The sequence below is a fragment of the Astatotilapia calliptera genome, chromosome 15 (assembly GCF_964374335.1).
Source record: "Astatotilapia calliptera chromosome 15, fAstCal68.1, whole genome shotgun sequence".
Lineage (NCBI taxonomy): Eukaryota > Metazoa > Chordata > Actinopteri > Cichliformes > Cichlidae > Astatotilapia > Astatotilapia calliptera.
The window spans coordinates 39,150,505-39,175,358 of NC_137436.1; the positions used below are offsets into that span (position 1 = coordinate 39,150,505).

Sequence of the window (24,854 nt, forward strand, 5' to 3'; positions counted from 1 at the left end):
AACATTCCGTCCCATACACACCCATTATAAACTCTGAAACGGGTGAAAAAACATCATGAAACTTAAACTGGAACTGAAGAAAAAGTATAATAGATATTGAAAAGATAAATACAAGTTGAATAGTTGAATGTCTTGTCTTCGTTTTAAAGTTTGAATGGTGGCTCTATGTGAACGTATGTTGAAGTAGTAAGAGTTTAAAAATGAGTAAGTTGAATGAGAATTTGAAGGGTCTCCCCATTGAAATACATGGGAAATTTTTGTTGAATAAAGTTGAATAAAATTAAAAATATAAATGTTAAAAATGAGAAAAATACAAGCAATCATGTCCAAAAGAATAGGAATCTAATGGTGTTTGAATGGTTTTTCTAAGTTGAACGGTTTTGAAGGAGTAGGCTTTCAAAAAACGTACGGAATAGATAATAAAATATTATAACTAGAAAGTGCATTTTCTGAAGAAACTGCAGTGTGAATGCTTGAATCTGAATGTATGCACTGAAATGAATTAATTACTGAATTTTGAGTTAAAAACTATTGAATGAGATAAAAAAAAAACCAAAAAAAAAAAACCGAATTTAACCTGAAAACAAAGGTGCTGAACTGCTAAAAGCTGAAGGTTACACAGAAGAAGAAGTTGGAAAAAAACTGAAAATGTTTTAAATGTAAATTAGAAAACCCTAAGAAATGAGAAAAGAACATTTAGAGTCAGAAAACATCTGAAAGAATATTAAAAGGTCATATTCTTTGAATCACTGAATGACTAAAATGTGATCCCTCCACTCTGATCCACACAGTTTAAAAAGTTTAAATGCCTGAGCTTTGAAAGACACGGTGTTGGAAAGAGAACAATAATGGCGACAATTTGAGGGTAAAATGATGGCTGTAACACTGTGGACACAGCAGCAGTTGAAAGAGAAGTGCTTAAGATGAATCTTGGTACAGTGGCAGGCAGAGCTCGTTAAGCAGGCAGGTGTGAGCCTGGTTGCTATAGTGACCACACCCAATGGCTCCATACACACGTACACAGACATGCGCCTCACTTTTTCTGCTTAAAATGAACAGAAAAGTCAGGCCGAAACAAATCGTTCCCAAATGAAAAGTAAAAGTCGTATTGACAAAATTCTTTCACCGTGAGCGACAGCAATGTCTAGTCTACCTAATTCTCAGTTTTCATGCCTGTGGAGCTTATTATATGGACGTGGTGACAGTGGAAAGACACCATGCTCTTCTGATTTTCAAACGAACCTTCTGAGCCATTTTAACATTAGAGTCTATGGAAGAGTTGGAGGGAGGAGGCTGTGCATTGGTGACATTTATGAAAAAACCATAAGACCTAGTACAATAGTAAACACATTGGATGAAAGAGGACAGCCATGGCTACGTTTTGAGGGTAAAATCATACCTGTAGAGCAAACGCTGCGGACACAGCAGCAGTTTTAAAAAAGATTTTAAGATTAATTTTTTTGCTCCTCTCACTCTAGCAGTTGAGCTGCCTCACTCTAGCCCCAACATTCCGTCCCATACACACCCATTATAAACTTTGAAACGGGTGAAAAAACATCATGAAACTTAAACTGGAACTGAAGAAAAAGTATAATAGATATTGAAAAGATAAATACAAGTTGAATAGTTGAATGTCTTGTCTTCGTTTTAAAGTTTGAATGGTGGCTCTATGTCAATGTATGTGGAAGTAGATACAGTTTAAAGAGGAGGAAGTTGAATGAGAATTTGAAGGGTCTCCCCATTGAAATACATTATAAATTTTTGTTGAAAAAAGTTGAATAAAATTAAAAATATAAATGTTAAAAATGAGAAAAAATAGAAGCAATGTTCTCCAAAAGAATAGGAATCTAACGGTGTTTGAATGGTTTTTCTAAGTTGAACGGTTTTGAAGGAGTAGGCTTTCAAAAAACGTACGGAATAGATAATAATAATAACTAGAAAGTGCATTTCCTGAAGAAACTGCAGTGTGAATGCTTGAATCTGAATGTATGCATTGAAATGAAATAATTACTGAATTTAAGTTAAAAATTTTGAATGAGATTAAAAAAAAACCCCGAATTTAACCTGAAAACAAAAGTGCTGAACTGCTGAAGGTTACACAGAAGAAGAAGTTGGAAAAAAGCTGAAAATGTTTTAATTGTAAATTAGAAAAACCTAAGAAATGAGAAAAGAACATTTAGAGTCAGAAAACATCTGAAAGAATATTAAAAGGTCATATTCTTTGAATCACTGAATGACTAAAATGTGATCCCTCCACTTGGATCCACACAGTTTAAAAAGTTTACATCTCTGAGCTTTGAAAGACAAGATGTTGGAAAGAGAACAACGATGGCGACGTTTTGAGGATAAAATGATGGCTGTAACACTGTGGAGACAGCAGCAGTTGAAAGAGAAGTGTTTCAGATGAATCTTGGCAGAGTGAGAGAGAGAGCTCGTTAAGCAGGCAGGTGTGAGCCTGGTTGCTATAGTGACCGCACCCAATGGCTCCATACACACGGACACAGACATGCACCTCACTTTTGCTGCTTAAAATGAACAGAAAAGTCAGGCCGAAACAAATCGTTCCCATATGAAAAGTACAAGTCGTATTGACAAAATTCTTTCACCGTGAGCGACAGCAATGTCTAGTCTACTGAATTCTCAGTTTTCATGCCTGTGGAGTTTATTATATGGACGTGGTGACAGTGTAAAGACACCATGCTCTTCTGATTTTCAAACGAACCTTCTGAGCCATTTTAACATTAGAGTCTATGGAAGAGTTGGAGGGAGGAGGCTGTGCATTGGTGACATTTATGAGAGAACCATAACACCTAGGACAATAGTAAACACATTGGATGAAAGAGGACAGCGATGGCTACGTTTTGAGGGTAAAATGGTGGCTGTAGAGCAAACGCTGTGGACACAGCAGCAGTTTTAAAAAATATTTTAAGATTAATTTTTTTGCTCCTCTCACTCTAGCAGTTGAGCTCTCTCACTCTAGCCCCAACATTCCGTCCCATACACACCCATTATAAACTCTGAAACGGGTGAAAAAACATCATGAAACTTAAACTGGAACTGAAGAAAAAGTATAATAGATATTGAAAAGATAAATACAAGTTGAATAGTTGAATGTCTTGTCTTCGTTTTAAAGTTTGAATGGTGGCTCTATGTCAATGTATGTGGAAGTAGTAAGAGTTTAAAAATGAGTAAGTTGAATGAGGATTTGAAGGGTCTCCCCATTGAAATACATTATAAATTTTTGTTGAATAAAGTTGAATAAAATTAAAAATATAAATGTTAAAAATATGAAAAATAGAAGCAGTGTTGTCCAAAAGAATAGGAATCTAACGGTGTTTGAATGGTTTTTCTAAGTTGAACGGTTTTGAAGGAGTAGGCTTTCAAAAAACGTACGGAATAGATAATAATAATAAAATAGAATAATAATAAAGATTCGAATAACAATACTGTGAATGCTTTTCAAGCATTCACACTAATAAAATATAATAATAAAGATTACAACAACAATACTGTGAATGCTTTTCAAGCATTCACACTAATAATAAAGATTACAACAACAATACTGTGAATGCTTTTCAAGCATTCACACTAATAACTAGAAAGTGCATTTTCTGAAGAAACTGCAGTGTGAATGCTTGAATCTGAATGTATGCACTGAAATGAATTAATTGCTGAATTTTGAGTTAAAAATATTAAATGAGATTTTAAAAAAACAAAAAAAAAAAACGAATTTAACCTGAAAACAAAGGTGCTGAACTGCTAAAAGCTGAAGGTTACACAGAAGAAGGAGTTGGAAAAAAACTGAAAATGTTTTAAATGTAAATTAGAAAACCCTAAGAAATGAGAAAAGAACATTTAGAGTCAGAAAACATCTGAAAGAATATTAAAAGGTCATATTCTTTGAATCACTGAATGACTCAAATGTGATCCCTCCACTTTGATCCACACAGTTTAAAAAGTTTAAATGCCTGAGCTTTGAAAGATACGGTGTTGGAAAGAGAACAATAATGGCGACAATTTGAGGGTAAAATGATGGCTGTAACACTGTGGACACAGCAGCAGTTGAAAGAGAAGTGCTTAAGATGAATCTTGGTACAGTGGCAGGCAGAGCTCGTTAAGCAGGCAGGTGTGAGCCTGGTTGCTATAGTGACCGCACCCAATGGCTCCATACACACGGACACAGACATGCGCCTCACTTTTGCTGCTTAAAATGAACAGAAAAGTCAGGCCGAAACAAATCGTTCCCAAATGAAAAGTAAAAGTCGTATTGACAAAATTCTTTCACCGTGAGCGACAGCAATGTCTAGTCTACCTAATTCTCAGTTTTCATGCCTGTGGAGCTTATTATATGGACGTGGTGACAGTGGAAAGACACCATGCTCTTCTGATTTTCAAACGAACCTTCTGAGCCATTTTAACATTAGAGTCTATGGAAGAGTTGGAGGGAGGAGGCTGTGCATTGGTGACATTTACGAAAGAACCATAACACCTAGGACAATAGTAAACACATTGGATGAAAGAGGACAGCGATGGCTACGTTTTGAGGGTAAAATCATACCTGTAGAGCAAACGCTGCGGACACAGCAGCAGTTTTAAAAAAGATTTTAAGATTAATTTTTTTGCTCCTCTCACTCTAGCAGTTGAGCTGCCTCACTCTAGCCCCAACATTCCGTCCCATACACACCCATTATAAACTCTGAAACGGGTGAAAAAACATCATGAAACTTAAACTGGAACTGAAGAAAAAGTATAATAGATATTGAAAAGATAAATACAAGTTGAATAGTTGAATGTCTTGTCTTCGTTTTAAAGTTTGAATGGTGGCTCTATGTCAACGTATGTGGAAGTAGTAAGAGTTTAAAAATGAGTAAATTGAATGAGAATTTGAAGGGTCTCCCCATTGAAATACATGGGAAATTTTTGTTGAAAAAAGTTAAATAAAATTAAAAATATAAATGTTAAAAATGAGAAAAATAGAAGCACACCATTCCAAAAGAAGAGGAATCTAATGGTGTTTGAATGGTTTTTCTAAGTTGAACGGTTTTGAAGGAGATAGTCGGCGAAAAACGTACGGAATAGGAAAAAATAACTAGAAAGTGCATTTTCTGAAGAAACTGCAGTGTGAATGCTTGAATCTGAATGTATGCATTGAAATGAAATAATTACAGAATTTAAGTTAAAAATTTTGAATGAGATAAAAAAAAAAAAACCGAATTTAACCTGAAAACAAAAGTGCTGAACTGCTAAAAGCTGAAGGTTACACAGAAGAAGAAGTTGGAAAAAAGCTGAAAATGTTTTAATTGTAAATTAGAAAAACCTAAGAAATGAGAAAAGAACATTTAGAGTCAGAAAACATCTGAAAGAATATTAAAAGGTCATATTCTTTGAATCACTGAATGACTAAAATGTGATCCCTCCACTTGGACCCACACAGTTTAAAAAGTTTACATCTCTGAGCTTTGAAAGACAAGATGTTGGAAAAAGAACAACGATGGCGACGTTTTGAGGGTAAAATGATGGCTTTAACACTGTGGACACAGCAGCAGTTGAAAGAGAAGTGTTTAAGATGAATCTTGGCAGAGTGGCAGAGAGAGCTCGTTAAGCAGGCAGGTGTGAGCCTGGTTGCTATAGTGACCGCACCCAATGGCTCCATACACACGTACACAGACATGCGCCTCACTTTTGCTGCTTAAAATGAACAGAAAAGTCAGGCCGAAACAAATCGCTCCCAAATGAAAAGTAAAAGTCGTATTGACAAAATTCTTTCACCGTGAGCGACAGCAATGTCTAGTCTACCTAATTCTCAGTTTTCATGCCTGTGGAGCTTATTATATGGACGTGGTGACAGTGGAAAGACACCATGCTCTTCTGATTTTCAAACGAACCTTCTGAGCCATTTTAACATTAGAGTCTATGGAAGAGTTGGAGGGAGGAGGCTGTGCATTGGTGACATTTATGAAAGAACCATAACACCTAGTACAATAGTAAACACATTGGATGAAAGAGGACAGCCATGGCTACGTTTTGAGGGTAAAATCATACCTGTAGAGCAAACGCTGCGGACACAGCAGCAGTTTTAAAAAAGATTTTAAGATTATTTTTTTTGCTCCTCTCACTCTAGCAGTTGAGCTGCCTCACTCTAGCCCCAACATTCCGTCCCATACACACCCATTATAAACTCTGAAACGGGTGAAAAAACATCATGAAACTTAAACTGGAACTGAAGAAAAAGTATAATAGATATTGAAAAGATAAATACAAGTTGAATAGTTGAATGTCTTGTCTTCGTTTTAAAGTTTGAATGGTGGCTCTATGTGAACGTATGTTGAAGTAGTAAGAGTTTAAAAATGAGTAAGTTGAATGAGAATTTGAAGGGTCTCCCCATTGAAATACATGGGAAATTTTTGTTGAATAAAGTTGAATAAAATTAAAAATATAAATGTTAAAAATGAGAAAAATACAAGCAACAGTGTCCAAAAGAATAGGAATCTAATGGTGTTTGAATGGTTTTTCTAAGTTGAACGGTTTTGAAGGAGTAGGCTTTCAAAAAACGTACGGAATAGATAATAATAAAATAGAATAATAAAGATTAGAAGAACAATACTGTGAATGCTTTTCAAGCATTCACACTAATAATAATAAAGATTAGAATAACAATACTGTGAATGCTTTTCAAGCATTCACACTAATAAAGATTAGAAGAACAATACTGTGAATGCTTTTCAAGCATTCACACTAATAACAAAAACAAGCGAGAGACTTCGAAGAGCATTTTGCCTTTAGGGCTGTCACAGCTGGAGTGAATTAGATGTTTAATCTGGGAGGCAGCCTTTGCTAAACTCCAAATGATATGGTAAGTCTGTGCTCACTGTGCCTTCTCCTACCATGATGGCAATACCACTGATTACTACCCAACTGCACCACAAAGCAAGCTACATTTCAGAGGCAGGCACATGGCCTGCTAACAGACACAATGTATGTGTTACATGGTAATCATTCAAGAGAGAAATGATATTTGTGGCAGGTGTGCAAAAGCCTCTACCTACTATCTGGCCAAACTGTAGGACCAGCTCCTTCAGGCTCTCCCTTACAGAGGAAGACGGAGGTAGGCACGCATCCAAAAACAACGTGGGGTAAATATGGGGAAATGTGCCAAAGCTGGGGTTCAGCTAAAAATCACAAGGGACGCTGTGATGAACAACAGAAAGATTTTTTTCTGTGTATATGAGGTCTGAGTTCACTTACAGCCACCACTGTTGACAGTTTCAAATAAACCACTGATATTTTTTAAAGCACCAATCCAAAGTCAGCTGACGTAAATGAAGTTTAATCTGTAAACAAGCTGCATTTTAACTCGTCAACAACGCAGTGTTACGAAAGTATTGTCTGGATTCACTGGGACTATTTCCTCCCTCCCACAAGCAAGTGGAAAACAATTGTTTAAAAAGGTATTTCTTTAAGCAACAAGTTTTCTGGAAAAAAAATCATAACAAAACAGCAAAGTGAATGGATGAAATATAATAGTGTTAATAAACATATCAAACAAAGCCTGCCTTACTTCAGTGATTTGATGGTCCAGCTTCAACTTATATCCACTAGAAGCTAAAAATTTATGGGAATAAAGCCACGAATTCAAGATACTGAGCCCAGGTAACCATCAACCGAGAAGGCAAAAAGGCTTAACAAGTTCAGATTCTTCAGCATCACCAGAGTAAATGCCCTCCCCTTCTGCTACGTTGTTTCATTACAGCATGTCAGTGTTTTGAGGACAGAACACATTCCAGAGCTGACAGTAAGCACAGCCCATCCTTTTTCCTTTACATGCGAACCGGAACAACCCTTCGCTGTAGATCTGTCAGTTAAGAATGCGTTGATTTGGAAAATGTGGCGTTATCTGAACAGACTTTGCCTTGCAGATGAATTGCAGTCAAGTCTGGGAATCCCAAAGTTTCGCACAACACGCCTTGATGCGTTAGCCATAGGGCCCTGAACCAACTTATCATCCAGTGTTTAAAGATGACTCATGTCACAAGGAATATGTGATAAATTTGAAATGTGGACTGAAAAGCCGCTGGGACCTTTCCTTATGCAGGCTTGAAAGAAGTGAATTTGAAGAAATTACAGGGTATTGACATTAAACTGCTCCTCAATTTGGACATCAGTTATCTGGGCCTTGGCAACAAGAAACCTCGCCTACATCTAATGCTGCCGGAGAATGATGGCCTATTAGCTAAAACTAAGCTTCACTGGACCTTGAAATTGGCAGTTCATTGTGGGCTTTTTAAAGGCAGCTGAGATGAGCAGTTGTTAAACTCACCATGGACGTCTTTCTGGGCGATATTCTGCGTCCGTATGAGCGAAGACAGTCGTCGGACATCTCCCTTAAATACACATTCGTGCACCGGAAAGTCCTGCCCAGTTCGGATAATGGGGTTTTTGTTGTTGTCATCGATAACATCGGATGTTGACAGTGTGTTGGTGTTAGCATTAATCTGCGACTGTTGGTTCTGCTGCTGCTGTTGTTGTTGTTGTGTGGATGAAGACTTGATTAACTTGTGGTTGCTGAAGATTTTACTCGCTCTGCTCTTGTTGTTCGTCCTGGAGGCTGTAAACGTCCCGGTCGCAGCCTCTTCGTCGGGCTCCAGTAAGTCCTCGTCTTTGCTCGGCCTGTGGTCCTTGCGCAGGGAGCGGACCTTCTCTCCGGTCATTTTCTAAACGGTCGACGCTGACGGAGCAGAGGGTGTCGTCGCTGACGATGACCCTCCGGGCGAACTGATGCGATTCGCCAGTTGGAAGTCTTCGCGCAAACACTGGAAACTGCACAGCATGAAAACACTTACTTCTCCCACGGACACACAAAAACCACAGTTTGCTCGAGGACGAAAAAGTAGCACCCCCCTCCTGCCGGTCTCTTATGAAAACAAACAGTCCACTCTCCTCCTACCGCCCCAAACTGTCGACGGCTGCAGTACAACATAAGCGGCTCCAGTTGACTAGTACGAACGCTTCGGCTGATATCTTCCGGCTCGTATTATCGCGAGAGTTTGGGAAAGGTTATTACCGGCCACTCACTGAAGCCGCTCCTATTTTATCAAAACACAGCCTACAGTAGTGTAAAATAAACACGTTTTCTATTATTTTACTCATGTATTTGAGTTGAGTCCAAATTTAAGAGCCATATAAGAGCCAACCTCTGTATATTTTATATATTTTTTTTATTTTTACTCTATTTAATTTGTAAAATATGTATACACACACACACACACACACACACACACACACACACACACACACACACACACACATATATACACACGTAGACATACATATTTAGTATACACATTCAGTAATATGCATACACTCTTATATTGTACATATATTTATTCATATAATTCTCAGATTTAGCCATTCTTATATTTGCTTGTTCTTATGTTATTGTACTTTGCACACCTCTGTTGCTTGTGAAGCTCGCACACAAGAATTTCACTCACATGTACTGTACCAGTGTACCTGCACATGTGATGTGACAATAAAAGTGATTTGATATTTTACATTTTTAATCTAAAATGACCTCTAATATAGCTACACGAACACCGAAATCCAACTCCCACACACATCAACTACCCATTAGCTTTGGCCTTGTAACTGAAAGCGTTCAGATTGCTCGCGAGTAACCAAATTCCTCAAAAAAAGAAAAAAAAATCCCCCAAAAACTACAATTAATTCTCTCGTGAAAAGTCTTTCCTCGCTCCTCTTTAATTTTTTTTTAATGATTTTTAATTTAATTTTACTTTTTCCAGGCTGTTAATTCTGACGAACTGGAGGTCGCAACTTATTTAAAATCTAAACATATTTTATTTTTATTATGTACTGTGCATGAAAGCACTGCATTCAAAAATATATCAACAAGGGAGTTACACTTCCTAGGATTTTTTAAAACTTACATGACACATGGGAAACAGCCAGCAACCCCCCCGCAGCTAACGCAGTCTATTCTCGTTTATCCCAACAATAATTATATATATTTTTTATGTATGTAACAAAAGCTGTCTGCTCATAGGGGCTTGTCTTTTATTTTCATAAAAGCTGTGTGTACAGTACAGTGTACTTACCACCTCTTTATGCTAAATCTTTCTAAAATATTGTTCTCTTTTGTTTTTGCAGAAAACAAAAACTTGGATGAAGGACATTTTGTAAAGTAATAATTTAACACTGTGGAACTGTTATTTTTATTTAACACTGCACTGTTTATTTGTAGAGTTACAAGAGTTACAAGCATGCTTGTTATTCATAAAAAAGAAGCCTATTGCACTCATTATTGGATTTTAAATTTTTATACTGTATTACTGTGTCTTCTGCATTTTATTAAGGTCTTTTACCAGTGTGTAATCTGCCCACGTGACCTGCAATATATACTGAATAATAAATTCAACATAAAATAAATATTAATATAATAAATAAATATTTTATTCAGTAAAATGCTAAGGTACTTTAATTTTTTTTAAGGTCATACTACAAAATACATCAATGTACATCGATGACAATAAAAGTTCTACATTTTAATGACCACATAGTACATCAGCTGAATGTTTTTATATGGAAGTGTTAATTTCAGCCACAGACCTCAGCTTTAAAACTTTAAAAGTTTAGAGCTGGAGATGGAAATCTTATGTGTATCATACTCTCTGTGGATCATCCGCATTGAATAGCTCGAATAAATAAAAAGGAATATTAACTCTCAAATGAATCTATAGTGGAAGATCTATACTAAGAAGAACAGAAATAAACATGTATTTAAAATTGCACCCAGATACCTCAGTGAATGCATTTCTTTATCACCACTAATTAGTAATTAGTTTATAATCTATTTCATGTTATCATTTAAAATAAAGTGTATGACCAAAAGCCTGAGTGAACAATGAACATTAATTCTTTCTGACAATGATGGACTCAGTGCTTCAGGAAAAAAGAAAGGTATTTAAAATACAAGAAATATGACAGATTCCGTTTCATAAATAGTCATAAACATACTTAGACAAAAGCAAAAAAAAAAAAAAATGAAGGTCTCTAAGCCCTTATTCACAGAATTTCTGTTCAAACTGTAGTGAGTACTTTGCCAAGAAAAGGCCATAGCAGCAGCAGCTTGATTTGTTTGGATACCTGCAAAACCATGAAATGTCCACAGTTTACTAAAACAAAGGTGAGATCTTGTTTACAGTAGTCACAGTCATGTGAGGTTTCATGTGACTGTGCATTCAAACTAAATACACCCTTTCTGCTTCCACAGGAATTATGCGAGTAAGTAGCAGCCAGATACTAATCAAATGGACTTGATTTACTGATTATCTGGAAGTGTAAAAGCAGAAGTTTTCACAGTTTGTGTTAAAACAATGCAACAGTCTTTCCAAGAGTGGATTTCCAGTTCAGACTGTGCAATGCTCAGAGAAACTGCCAAAAGCCCAAAACCTACTCTTCAGATTCTGCAGACTTCGGTTAACAAATTCAATGTTTAAGTTCATGACAGTACAATTAGAAGAAGGCTGAACAAATATAACTTGTTTGGAAGTATTAACTCATGAATAAGAACTACAGCACTCACAATTTCATGTGTAAAATCTTTAATATTACTAGATAATAAGAAAAATACAAATGCATTTTAGCACAAGGCTTTCCTCAGCAGTTCTAATGCACATGTGGGCGCAGCCATCCACAAAACACTACAGGGACCTAATCCCTAATAGGCACAGGTGGTAACAGTTGATAGTTTGTCAGCATGCAACACTGGCTGTGCACTTCAACCACAGACCTAAATCCTTGAAACATGTACAAAACAACACGCTCCATTAACACTGTCTGAAACACACAGCTCCCATTATTTATTTATTTATTTATTTAATTGGGGGGGGGTTGTTGCAGTTGAGCCTGTTGGTTTTCGTATTTGCAAGGGCTGCCAGGAGAAAACCTCTTCTCTGTAAAAAGGTCATGGCAGCACAGCTTAGACATTTAAAGAATCCACAAAACTTTTTGAACAATGAACACGACACCAAAGTGGGGATGTTATAATTTAATAATGCACACACAAGCATATCAGGACAAACACCTCATATCAACAGTCGCAGAGGGCTGATGAATTGGACTTATTTTCACCTTCATGGGTAATTTGCATTCATTGCATCGACCATGAACTTCTTTGTAAACCAAAGTATTCTAGAGTCAAATATGAGTCCCTCACAATCCCAAGCACAGCAGAAAATCTACAGCCGAATAGCAGGAAAAAAAAAAGAAGCAAGGTGGTTCAAGGGCCCAAAGTCAGACCTCAAGCTGACTAAATACTGTATCAGGAACTGTGCACAAACAAGTGCACACAGAACTCAATGAAGTGAAGCAACACTGTAAAGAGGAGTGGAACAAAATTCCTCCACAACAATGTGAGAGACTGATAAAGTCACACGGAAAACGATTACTTCAAGTTACTGCTGCAAAAGGTTCTTCTTTATGCTACTAAATCACAGGACTGCACGGAGTCCTCTGATTTTCCACAGATCGTTCCATACCAGAGCACACCCACTGTCTACGTGCTAAATCATTACTATACATAAACGTATTCATGAAAAACAACAACAAATACTTAAATCTGCATCAAAACCACCTCTATCGTGTTACCACTGTCTCACTGACACCAAAATGTTGTGACTACACCAACAAAGATAATGTAGTTCTGATAGAAAGATTCAATTTGTTGTTTCCATGACAGAAAAAACAAATAGCCAGAAATGTTCCTATATTTATCTGATGTTGTTTTCACTTTGAGATCACACTAACTCCACGCGCTTGTGTGAATTTGCTCAACAAACTGAAGAAAACTGCACACAATAAAGCAAAGCGGACTGTTCTCGTTCAAAGTCATTACAGAGCACTTCCTCCCCCTGTGGTTCACTCCTGGAAACACAGCTTCAGACACAAAAATGTTTTTAAAGAAGAAAACAAAATAGCGATAATAATAATATGATTGGATAAAAAAAATGCACCAGATTCTGTGAATTGTGCCACCAACACAAGAACTTTTATTGCGGCTGCTGAAAAATCGAGTATCCCCCCCCCCCCAAGTCAGTGTTATTGTAAACTGACTCTGTTGCGTTACAAAACAACATAAATCACTGTCTTTGGGTAAATACCTGAATTATAAACCCAGAAGGAAACAACGTGCAGTAGCACATTCGTGTTAAAAAAGTAGGCACCGTGTTGGAAAAAGAGACGCGGACCCTGACTTAAAAAGCAGGAAACGTTGCATCACGACGAACAGCGTAAACAACGTGCATGGCCACGTGGGCTGGACGCCCACTAACCCCCAGCAAATCAGCGCCACATCGCGGTTTGTGTCGAGCGCTGATTGGCTCCGAGAGACAAGCGCAGCGCACGGCTCCATTAAATGTCTTTTACCATTACTGGGCACGGGTAATGTGTACTCATCTTCAGCCCGCAGCAGTCATTTTTGGAGCGCACTGCCATGAGTAACACGGACAAAAAAGAAGAACAAAGCGATTTATTCGCCGGTTTCCGCACGGCTTATAAATCCTTTGCAACAGATGCCATACACGTCGGTCAGGAGCCGGAGCAATGGAAATCTATGGCTGTAGTGCCGCCGATTTCCCTTTCTACCACGTTCAAGCAGTACTCTCCAGGAAAGCACACTGTAAGTATCCCGTTACTTTAGGCCAGGTTAGGATCAGACTCGTTCCAGTGTTATGGACGATACGAAGCCCGATGGTTTCTAAGTGTTTGTATATTTTTAGGTTATTCTTATACTATTATTATGTTTTAGCTCTGTATGGAGGCGTGTCTTGTATTATTTTTAGCATGAATAAGAATGTCTCTTTAGGTAAGTAAAGTTAACGTAAAATCTGTGAATTCAAGTGTTTTTAACCCACTGCATGCGACTGACTGCGCACTCTGTTAAATAAGAAACTACCCTCAGTCGAAAGATGAAGCTTGACTTGTATTGTAATTCCTTCCTGCGTGTGATAACCAGTTCATGGCCATCCATTACTGGGAGTCTGTGTTAGATAAATATTGTTTTGTTTCCGCTTTAACATCATTATCTCTCCATGTTTCAGATTGTTAAAGTCGTTTTTTCCCTTCTCATTGCTTCTGGCATTGATTGGCTTACAGATGACAGATTTCTAGCACTACACTGACAAAAAGAGGCAGGACATTACACAGGAAAGAAATTCTTGAGGGCAGAGTTCACTAGTGTCAGTTTTCATTGCTTAATGTTTCACAGTTATAAGACTCCTCATATGTAATGCATTACCAGTTAAACTTTTTTTTTTTTCTTATTTGCAAGGGCTGCCAGGAGAAAACCTCTTCTCTGTAAAAAGGTCATGGCAGCACAGCTTAGGCATTTAAAGAATCCACAAAACTTTTTGAACAATGAACACGACACCAAAGTGGGGATGTTATAATTTAATAATGCACACACAAGCATATCAATACAAACACCTCATATCAACAGTCGCAGAGGGCTGATGAACTGGACTTATTTTCACCTGGACATCACCTTCATGGGTACTTTGCATACTCCTCATTTGTAATGCATTACCAGTTAAACTTTTTTTTTTTTTTTTTGAGTTTTTGCACTCAGGTCAGCTTTCTTCACACAAACCACTTAACCTCCATTAGAAGTGGTAATTTTTTTTCTCCAAAAATTAAAAACGTATTTTTTTATTTCATTTACATCTTTCTGATCTTTTCAAAGCAAGCCGTATTTTTCAAAATCAAGGAAAAAGAAGGAAAAACCCGACTATGTTTTAGACAAAAAGGGTGTAGGCAGAAGCAACAGCTTGTATGTACCTGCAACATATATATAATCCAACACAAAGTATTTTATAATAACATTAATAATAATAAATATCTACTTCTGTGGGGTTTTTTAATACTTAAACTTAACAAAAGTGCCACATACCAAGTCATCACTGATCACTAAATAACTGCATCCCCTTACTGTCTGAACAGGTGCAAGCAAGTATTATAAATGCTGACCGTGGTGATGAAATGTAAAAATCTTGTGTTGATGTAGGGGTTCGAGTATAGCCGGAGTGGAAACCCTACCAGGAACTGCCTTGAAAAAGCCGTAGCTGCACTGGACGGAGCAAAGTACTGTACGTCAGCCAACCGTATTTCACAGCAGTGAATTTAAACAACATGTTTTAACATCGTTTTACTAAATGTTTAACGCTTCAAAAATGACAGAGCCTTCCAATTTTAGGCTTCTCTGACACGATGATGAAAATAATTCCTGCTCTGGACAACTTCTCACACCTTTTCCTCTGCAGGCCTTGCTCTCGCTTCAGGACTGGCGGCCACAGTGACGGTCACTCACATGCTCAAGGCAGGCGATGGAATCGTCAGCATGGATGACGTGTACGGAGGTGAGAAACCACTTTGCAACTTGGCCAAATGTGTAAAACAAACTCTGTGAGCTATGAGACGTTATCTTGTTTCCTAGATTATGTATGCGTTATGTGGTTTAGTGATACTAACAGAGATTCTTTTTTTTTTAATCACAAGGCACAAACCGCTACTTTCAAAGAATCGCAGCTGAAGTCGGCCTGGATGTGTCTTTTGCTGACTGCACAAAACCACAATTGCTCAAGGCTGCCTTGAAGCCAAATACTAAGGTATGTCAAAGCAAAAATTACACTTCAGAAGATTTCAGAACATGTGTTGTTTGTTTGTTTGTTTGTGTTTGGGTGCACCTTTTAGGAGATGTTTCCATTTTATCTGCAAAATAAACACATGCTGTTGTACCAGTGTCTGGTTTGACTAGTATGTTGCTTAATAGGGCGTGTCTTTAAGCTAACTGAAACGGTCATTGTGAATCAGCAGTTCGAGTGATTTCTCTTCTGGAAGTTACACCCACCCCTCCCTCCGCCCCCATGTTTGGTTTGACTTATACGTCATCTCTTTGCTCACGTAGCTGGTGTGGATTGAAACACCCACCAACCCCATGATGAAGGTGGTGGACATCAAGGCCTGCTCCGACTTGGTCCACGAGCACAACAAAGACATAGTGGTGGTCGTGGACAACACCTTCATGTCGGCCTATTTCCAGGTGAAACTTGACCCACGGTGCATTTTGTGCGCTGTTGATTGTGTAACAACAGTTCGATAACCTCCTGCAATCAAATTCCAGTTCATCCTGGAATAATTCAGGAAATGATTTACTCTTGTTTCTCTTGTGCACCTTTAGCGCCCCTTGGCTTTGGGAGCTGATATCTGCATGTACTCAGCCACCAAATACATGAATGGTAGGTTCGATTTTACTAACCTAACATTTGCATTAGAAGTCGATGCAAACATTTTGTGAGCTTAGTCACATGATCTGTTGCACGCTAGAAGGGATTAATTACTTTAGTCCTAAAATGTCTCCAAAATGTACCAAAGTAAGTCTGAAATGGGTGAAATAAGATCTTAAGCTTAAATGAATAATAATTGTAAAGCATTGCTAAAATGCTCACGTTGCCTGTCTCTACGATTAAAACAGAGAAACACATGCAGGGATCACCAGTGAAGTTAGAACTTTTGTCAAGGTGTTTGAATTTGATGCTCACCCAGTTAGTTTTGCCCCACCATCATCACATAGCAAAGACGCACAAGCTCAAACACAGAAGAGCAACAAAGTCAACTCCAGTATAAACTCTGTGTTTTGGACTTCTCTTTATTGTTGTATAATCTGTTTGGCAGGCCACAGCGATGTGGTGATGGGACTCGTCTCCATGAACAGGGAGGATCTGTACGAGCGACTGAAGTTCCTGCAAAATGGTGATTAAATACAAAGAGTGCATCAAGTGTTTTTTAAATTTTTTTATGGAAATGTACAATAAACCTCTTTATATGCCTCCATGCCACACATTGTATTTGGAGGCTCAAGTTCTGACCAGTTTAAATTCTCTTCAGTAGGAAAGTATTTGTTGATCTGGATTTTGGGAGGCTTTGTTTGTAACCTCTTTGGATTTTCCTTTTCTTCATGTGATCCCGCCTCTGCGTCAGCACTGGGTAGTGTGCCGTCTCCTTTTGACTGTTTCCTGTGTAACCGTGGATTGAAGACCCTTCACCTGAGGATGGAGCGGCACTTTAAGAACACCCTGGCTGTTGCCAAGTTTCTGGAGGCTGATCCGAGGGTGGAGCGCGTCCTCTACCCAGGTGATTTGCTGTAAACATTTTAAAATCACACATACCACAGACTTGTCAAAACATGCCTGTCATTATCTCCAATCTCAATCTTTACAAGGAAACTCTTGCTGATTTAGCTTTAAGCTTATTTGGAGGAGCCTGCAAAACCCAAGTTGCACAGTTTGTTGTACATTGTCTTTTTAGGTCATTTGAGGTCACACTGACCAATGGTGACCTTCCCCATTGAAACACTGTCTTTTTTTTTCACAACTCTGGTGGTCTTACAGTTAAACTATAAAAGTCTGACCTTTCCTGGTTTCATCTCTTTATGCTTTGTTTGCCAGTTATTTAGTCGACAACATTGATCCAAAGAACCATTGTTCTTTAAACCATTGTCACTGTCGGTCACTTGAGTTCACGTTGCTGAGCGGTGACCCGTGGCACGCTTCTTTTTTTTTTTTTTTTGTTTTCTAGCAAAACGCACTCCCTGCCTTGTGTTGCCCTCTATTTCTACATAATAAGTAAATAAATAAATACTAGAGATGGACCGATCTGATATTACGTATCGGTATCGGTCTGATACTGACGTAAATTACTGGATCAGATATCGGAGAGAAATAAAAAATGTCATCGATCCATTAAATATCAAAAAAAGCACCTCAAAACTTGCGACATGGCGTAACTCTGCTCATAACCGTAGCACGTCGCAGCAATGTGGTCACGTGATAGAGCGGCTGTGTGTATTTGTAGCCTCGCTAGCAATCCAGCATTTCATCTCCGAGGAAGTGATCCCAGAGAGAAGTAAACCAAGTGTGTAAGTTCATCTCTGAATGTTTGTAAAGCATTCCCGCGTTAAGCTTAACAACCGATTTATGGAGCGATGGCCTCTTCTCTCTCTCTTCCTCCCTCTCCTGCTGCTACTTCAATCATGAAACTGATCAATGATCAGCTGATCAGCTTTTCTGTCGCGAGTCCATCTCTCTTGTTTGTTTTTGGCCCACTTTGCACCAGAAAGAGGAAACCAGCGGCTGAACAACAGCAGCACATTTAACCTTGATCAGCTGTTGTTAGAACTTATTTAATATTACTTTCTACACCAGGATCTTTTTCTACGCAGCTGACGGCTATGCAGGGGCGGATCTAGCAAAGTTTAGCCAGGGGGGCCGATAGGGCAAGAACAGGGAAAAGGGGGCACAAAGACATACTTTTCTTTCTTATTCTCATTTAAAATGTCGAGCTTTTAATAAATAATTATCCGAATCTTACACCCAAAGTTTTAATCTGATGTAAAATGTATAGAAGTCTAATAGTATAACTATTAAGTCTAATATACCCTAGTAAGCTGTAGTACTTTTTCCTTTGGGAAGGTACCATCTGTGCAGTCTGCAGTTCTGTTGAAGAAAGATGTTGAATCTATTTAATTATTCTTGAAATTTTTTTTATTTCTGTGCATTTTTTTTTCACACTGCATCAAATTAAAGTTGATTACGTCGATTAAGCATCATGAGGTGGGGGGTGGGTCCCTATTTTTTTTAAAAAAATTTTAATTTTTTTTTTTTTTTTTGCTGGGAGTTTTAGAGCCCTATTAGTTAGGTTGCTTACTCTTTAAAATACCAGAATAGGGAGGATGGAGCAGGTTTAAGTTTATTAGATTGATCAGTATTGCTGAAATATGAAATATTTTGGGTGCAGTGTATTTTTTGCATACAGGTATAACAGAATAGCTTTAGTTTTTTTTGTTTTTGTTTTTTTTAACTTGAGTATGAACTTATACAAAAAGCAGCAAGATATTAAAAAAACAGTTTTATTGAAAAACACACTATATCGGATTCATATCGGTATCGGCAGATATCCAAATTTATGATATCGTATCGGACATAAAAAAGTGGCATCGTGCCGTCTCTAATAAATACATAATTTTCTATTGAAAGTAGCCAACTGAATGTGTCTCATCCATAAATTTTTTTGCCCCTCCTCTGTGCTAATTTTTAACTAAGCAAACTGATTAATCAGCATTTTCCCTCCAACTTACTTTGGTGTTCATGGGTAGATAACTAACTTTCATCTTATTGTGCTGTTTTTGCCAATTATTTACAGCTTTTGCCTATAAAATATAATTTAGTCAGTTTTCTTATTTAAATTAAGTTGTACGTTACCAACTTTTTCTTTAAAATTAAATTTGAAATTTTGAGATATGTCTTCCCTCTTTTGACACAGGCCTGCCGTCTCACCCCCAGTACGAAGTGATGAAGAGACAGTGTACTGGGTGTCCAGGGATGATTGCCTTCAACATTAAAGGGAAACTTGAGCATGCTACTACCTTCCTCAATAACCTCAAAGTAATTTGGCTCAAAGTTTTTATTTATTCTGGCCTGTTTGATTTTGCATTTAATAAGCAGGTTGCTGGGCTTTAGGAAAACTATGAGATGTAGTGCTGTGAAAAACTAAATGCACCCTTACTGTGTTTGTAGGGATTACAAAGAAATGGTTTAGTCGAGCTACTATCCCTTCTGGCTTCCTGTTTGGACCTCAGACACTATATTTTCACTTTCTTCTTATTTCTTGCCTTTCACAGCTTTCTCAGCTGCACCTAGAGGTAAACCTACTTCCTTATATAGAGAAATGTGGACGGGGTAGTGTGCAGATAGGTTGCAAATTGTATGAAGATTAAACAAGACTGTTGGTCATGAACGATGAACATACGCACAGTGGTAAGAACAAAATAGGCCAGTGCGACTGTTTCATAAATCCAACTGCAATTTTGTGTGCAAACGATTATTTTGCACAAGATGATTACTTCAAGTTGTTGCTTCTAAAGGTTCTATAACTAATGAGTCATGGGGTGTACTTAGTTTTTCATAGGACTGCATAGAGTCTGTATCAGGATCAGATGCCTTCACTGACCGGACACACATGCACACAGACACAGTGACATTTTCAAACGCTGTTTTTCTACAAGACACATTACAAACTTTCCAAGTTGATAATATTTCGCTACATTATAATAGCCATAATTAACATGTGACATCAGTTTATACTTGCTGCCAAATTCATCACATTTTTTTTCACACTGGAAAAACATTGTTTTCATGTTAATTTGACCAGTTTTATTATAGTATTTGTTACAAGTGGACCATTGTGAAGCAGCATGATCCAAGGAGAACAGATTGTGGACTTCACTGTGTGTATGAAAGGCCTATGTAAGCTCGCTGTTAATGTCTGAAAATGATCCAGACCACAAATAACAGCGAAGAGTGCTGCTTTGGCTTGTTTCCGTTGTGGGTTACTAATTGTCTTTTTCATTTTTTGTAATTCCCTTGAAACTTTTGTGCTTGCCTGTACACATTACGCGCCGTGCTTCACTTCATCTTCATGTCCTTTGTGGTCTTATTTCAGATGTTTGCGATTGCAGAAAGCCTCGGTGGGTACGAAAGTTTGGCAGAACACCCGTAAGTGTCACTGTAGTGTTTTTATTCTTGGTAGTGTTAAAAGTACACTCTTCTGTAAATGGTTTACTGTAAGCTTGCTGCAGTTTAACACAGACCACCACAAGGGGGCAGCAGAGACCAATAGATGAGCCCTATCAGACTCCCTCAAACTACACTCAACAAAAATATAAACGCAACACCTTTGTTACTGCTCCCATTCCCCATGGGATGGACGTAGAGACCTAAAATTCATTCCAGATACACAATATAACCATCCCTCCCAAACAGTGGTCACAAATCAGTCCAAATGTGTGGTAGTGGGCACATCTGCTATATTGAGATAATCCATCCCACCTCACAGGTGTGCCACATCAGGATGCTGATCTGACATCATGAGTAGTGCACAGGTGTACCTCAGACTGCCCACAACAAAAGGCCACCCTGGAATGTGCAGTTTTTTGCGCTATTGGGGGTCTGGGGACCCAGAACCGGTCAGTATCTGGTGTGACCACCATTTGCCTCATGCAGTGCAACACATCGTCGCATGGAGTCTATCAGATTGTCAATTGTGGCCTGTGGAATGTTGGTCCACTCCACTTCAATGGCTGTGCGAGGTTGTTGGATATTCGTGGGAACTGGTACGCGCTGTCGTATACGCCGGTCAAGCACATCCCGAACATGCTCAATGGGTGACATGTCCGGTGAGTATGCTGGCCATGCAAGAACTGGGACATTCTCAGCTGCCATCTGCCCTGAACAATGTGAACCATGATTCATCCGTGAAGCGCACACCTCTCCAACGTGCCAGACGCCATCGAATGTGAGCATTTGCCCACACAAGTCTGTTACGGCGACGAGCTGGAGTCAGGTCAAGACCCCGATGAGGACGACGGGCATGCAGTTGAGCGTCCCTGAGACGGTTTCTGACAGTTTGTGCAGAAATTGTTTGGTTGTTCAAACCAATTGTTCCAGCAGCTGTCTGGGTGGCTGGTCTCAGACGATCTTGGAGGTGAACCTGCTGGATGTGGAGGTCCTGGGCTGGTGTGGTTACACGAGGTCTGCGGTTGTGAGGCCGGTTGGATGTGCTGCCATATTCTCTGAAACGCCTGTGGAGACGGCTTATGGTTGAGAAATGAACATTCAATGCACGGGCGACAGATCTGGTTGACATTCCTGCTGTCAGCATGCCAATTGCACGCTCCCTCATTGCTTGTGGCATCTGTGGCATTTTGCTGTGAGACAAAACTGCACATTCCAGGGTGGCCTTTTGTTGTGGGCAGTCTGAGGTACACCTGTGCACTACTCATGATGTCAGATCAGCATCCTGATGTGGCACACCTGTGAGGTGGGATGGATTATCTCAATATAGCAGATGTGCCCACTACCACACATTTGGACTGATTTGTGACCACTGTTTGGGAGGGATGGTTATATTGTGTATCTGGAATGAATTTTAGGTCTCTACGTCCATCCCATGGGGAATGGGAGCAGTAACAAAGGTGTTGCGTTTATATTTTTGTTGAGTGTAATTGCAACACTTTATGTCCATTATAAAGTCACTGTCTATGCTCTCCATTAGAATCTCAGCATGTTTTTCTGCTCATGTGTAATCCTTCTCTATCATACCGTTCAGGGCGATTATGACCCATGCATCAGTGCCAGAAAATGAGAGGAATGTGCTGGGCATCAGCGACACCCTGATCCGGCTCTCCGTTGGCCTGGAAGACGAAGCCAACATCATCGAAGACCTGGATCAGGCACTGGCTGCTGCTGTAAGTATCAGACATTAAGTTTTTGTTTTCTTTCTGTGTTGTGGTGGCATCAAGTTTACGGGAGACTTGAGTTGACTTCCTGAGAAGGTTAACTTTACCTGTTGGTCAAGCTAGTGCTTTAGTGAATAAAATGTTCACTTTTTTCTACCAAAAACCTCTTCTGGATACCCTCTCCTCAAATGGATATTTGCTGTTTCTCAGTATATACAGTGCAAATGTTATTTTTAACTTCTTTGTTGGTTCAGCAGAAACATTGTCGTGTTCCCAGAATTCATTTTCAAGTTCATTACTCAGTTTTAAGCTGTCTCACTGCAGTGCAGCACTGTAGTGCATCGCTTTCAGACTTGGCAGACTGTGTCCAGACATCTGCATCTTTATCGCATCTCGTCCTCTGGCAGCCGGTGTCGACGTCTGACGTTTTCGTCCACCTCTCTGACTGTCTCTGGCCTGGCACGGTGGCAAAGAGTTTATTAAATGTGCTTTTCTCTGATTCATCGTTGTTCTGGTTGGCGTGGATAGTTTAGGGATGTGAGTTCTGGTGTATTTTATGAATGGATGCAAAACTAAACACCAACAACTCGTTCTGATTTACGGTCACCCAAATTGGCCATGATTCTGCTGCATTAAAACTCCGAGCTCTAGCGCACTGGTTTGGGATGATTCACCGCTAATTCCCATCCTCTAACTACGCTGTCATCAGCAGTGCATTTGAATTTCCTAAAATCTTGTTACGACCTCGTTTAGCTGTAGCCTACATGGCACTCTGTACCTCCTGTCCTCAGCATTCAGATAATGCTGCTGCGTCCTTCTGCTGCCCATCTGAAGAAAATGGATATTAAATGGAGACAAATCTCTCTAATGACTGTCTGTGGTCCCAGGAAAGGCACCTCTGATTTGTGAAACATTTAATTGGATAGGATGGCAGGTCAGATGGGGGTAGACGGGTTCATTTCCAGTTGAGTTTTATCAGGAAAGGTTGGCTGTGGACATCAGTTGGTCAGTTAGTGATGTAGTTTATGGTGATATTTCTGTAAGATCCTGGGTTTGGATTAGTGACTGGTTTTGTCTTTGGCCTATATTAATCTAATCTGGTCTTGTCTTTATCGCAGTCATTTTGGTATCCCGTCTAAGCTCATCAGAGAGTGACCTTCTTATTCTTAGGGGAAAAAAAGAGAAGCTGGATGTGGATTGTACATTTTATTTATGTATTTATTAAATTATTTTAATTCCCCCCTCTATCTTCTGTTCTCTTTAATAGCATCCAAAGAAGTGAAATGTCTTCAGATGGCATCCTTGAGGGTGGAGGAGTCAAATTTGGGATGAAAGACCCGAGTTTCCAACATGTGGGACCTCAGCTCAGTGACATTCGCCTGTCAGGGAAGCTTGTTCTTGGGGAGGCTGACTTTTAGGCTGGTTTTACTTTGTTTTCATGTTTGTTCTGTGCTTTGTTATAATTAGGATTTTTCGAAGGCTTTAATCAGGCAAAGTCCTGCTCAGTTAAAATTGATGAAGCACGAGTTACTGCTGGAACAATGTCAAACAGACACTTTTCTGAATAACCTGGCTATGAAACTGTGTCTTCAGGTTGATTCATGGTATCAATGTGCAGATTTTTAGATTACTTTATATGCACTTCCAATTCACAACGTAAGTCATCTACTTCAGGGCACTTTAGGTGGCAAGGTAAAGACTCCACACGATCATCTGCAATCTGAGGCTCAGCTGCCACCTACTGACCAAATGTTAGAAGTGATAGTGGCTCTCACAGTTTTGGACAGAGATTTCTTTTTCCCATGCAGAACAATTGTTTTACTCAAACTAGAAGGTGAACAAAAAATGCTGCATGTCCTTTTTGTTTGGCCAAAACTTTGATATAAATGAACTGTTACTAAGAGAGGAGGAGCTCCAGATATTTGCTAGTAAACGTGGGAGGGTCTGGTATACACAAGTGAAGACGTTCCCAGCAGTGACTCCAGTTGAGGTCTGTGTAGAAACGGCTGAATGTTTTTACAGGAACATCTCTGAGAATTATGCTTGATAAAGAGCTTTTTATGTTTTTAAACAAGAGGTTGAGACATGTCAGAACTCCTTTGGGTTTTATCTGTGTGACAACACACACGCCATTTGTGCAACCCACTGTACTCCCACATCACAGCTCATCATTTACTGTAATCGAAAAAATCCATTAAAATCAGTCCAAGTGCAAATCTGTGCCCGTCTCACTTCCTCTCAACCATCGTGCTGTACAAGCACAAGTCTTGTTGTGAGTTCAGCATCAGCAGTGGGGTGGGGGTGCACGGTGGGGCAATTCCCAACTTAAGGTGTCAGATCTTCTGCAAAAGACTGATCAGTACCCACACCTGCAGTCAGTAATTTTATGTAATTATTAAATGGAGAAAAATGTATCATGTTCATCAGGATACAAAGATTTAGTGTGTGTGTTTATATCTTCCAACAAATTGTTGCTTTCTGATGAACCTAT

The 24,854-nt window shown here is 39.0% G+C and overlaps 2 protein-coding genes across 4 annotated transcripts in view; one reads left to right on the forward strand and one right to left on the reverse strand.

Annotated features, from left to right (window-relative positions):
* The window catches only part of LOC113006721 (ankyrin repeat domain-containing protein 13C), a 35,159-nt gene extending 26,150 nt beyond the window's left edge, over window positions 1-9,009 (reverse strand). For 2 of the 3 annotated variants that reach the window (XM_026142855.2, XM_080290013.1), the window contains exon 1: window positions 8,318-9,009. In XM_026142855.2, the coding sequence (XP_025998640.2) occupies window positions 8,318-8,708 (391 nt within the window). In that variant the 5' untranslated portion in view covers window positions 8,709-9,009. Of the gene's footprint in view, window positions 1-7,558; window positions 7,579-8,317 lie in introns of those variants that run through there. The other variant, XM_080290014.1, reaches the window with a different exon arrangement.
* A 4,388-nt stretch (window positions 9,010-13,397) lies between these two features.
* Window positions 13,398-24,579, forward strand: cth (cystathionase (cystathionine gamma-lyase)). Its single transcript, XM_026142421.2, has 12 exons — window positions 13,398-13,693; window positions 15,077-15,158; window positions 15,333-15,428; window positions 15,568-15,677; window positions 15,977-16,111; window positions 16,250-16,307; window positions 16,744-16,821; window positions 17,050-17,202; window positions 19,390-19,511; window positions 20,569-20,621; window positions 22,234-22,372; window positions 23,631-24,579. The coding sequence occupies exons 1-12, from the start codon at window positions 13,508-13,510 to the stop codon at window positions 23,643-23,645; spliced, it is 1,227 nt and encodes a 408-aa protein (XP_025998206.2). The 5' UTR covers window positions 13,398-13,507; the 3' UTR covers window positions 23,646-24,579.
* The last annotated feature ends 275 nt before the right edge of the window (window positions 24,580-24,854 follow it).

Excerpts from the sequence above, each read along its gene's own strand:
- cth (XM_026142421.2), top strand. The coding sequence starts at position 13,508 with ATGAGTAACACGGACAAAAAAGAAGAACAAAGCGATTTATTCGCCGGT. Across the intron at positions 15,678-15,976 it reads CCTTGAAGCCAAATACTAAG|CTGGTGTGGATTGAAACACC; the intron begins GTATGTCAAAGC and ends TTGCTCACGTAG. Across the intron at positions 16,308-16,743 it reads AGCCACCAAATACATGAATG|GCCACAGCGATGTGGTGATG; the intron begins GTAGGTTCGATT and ends TCTGTTTGGCAG.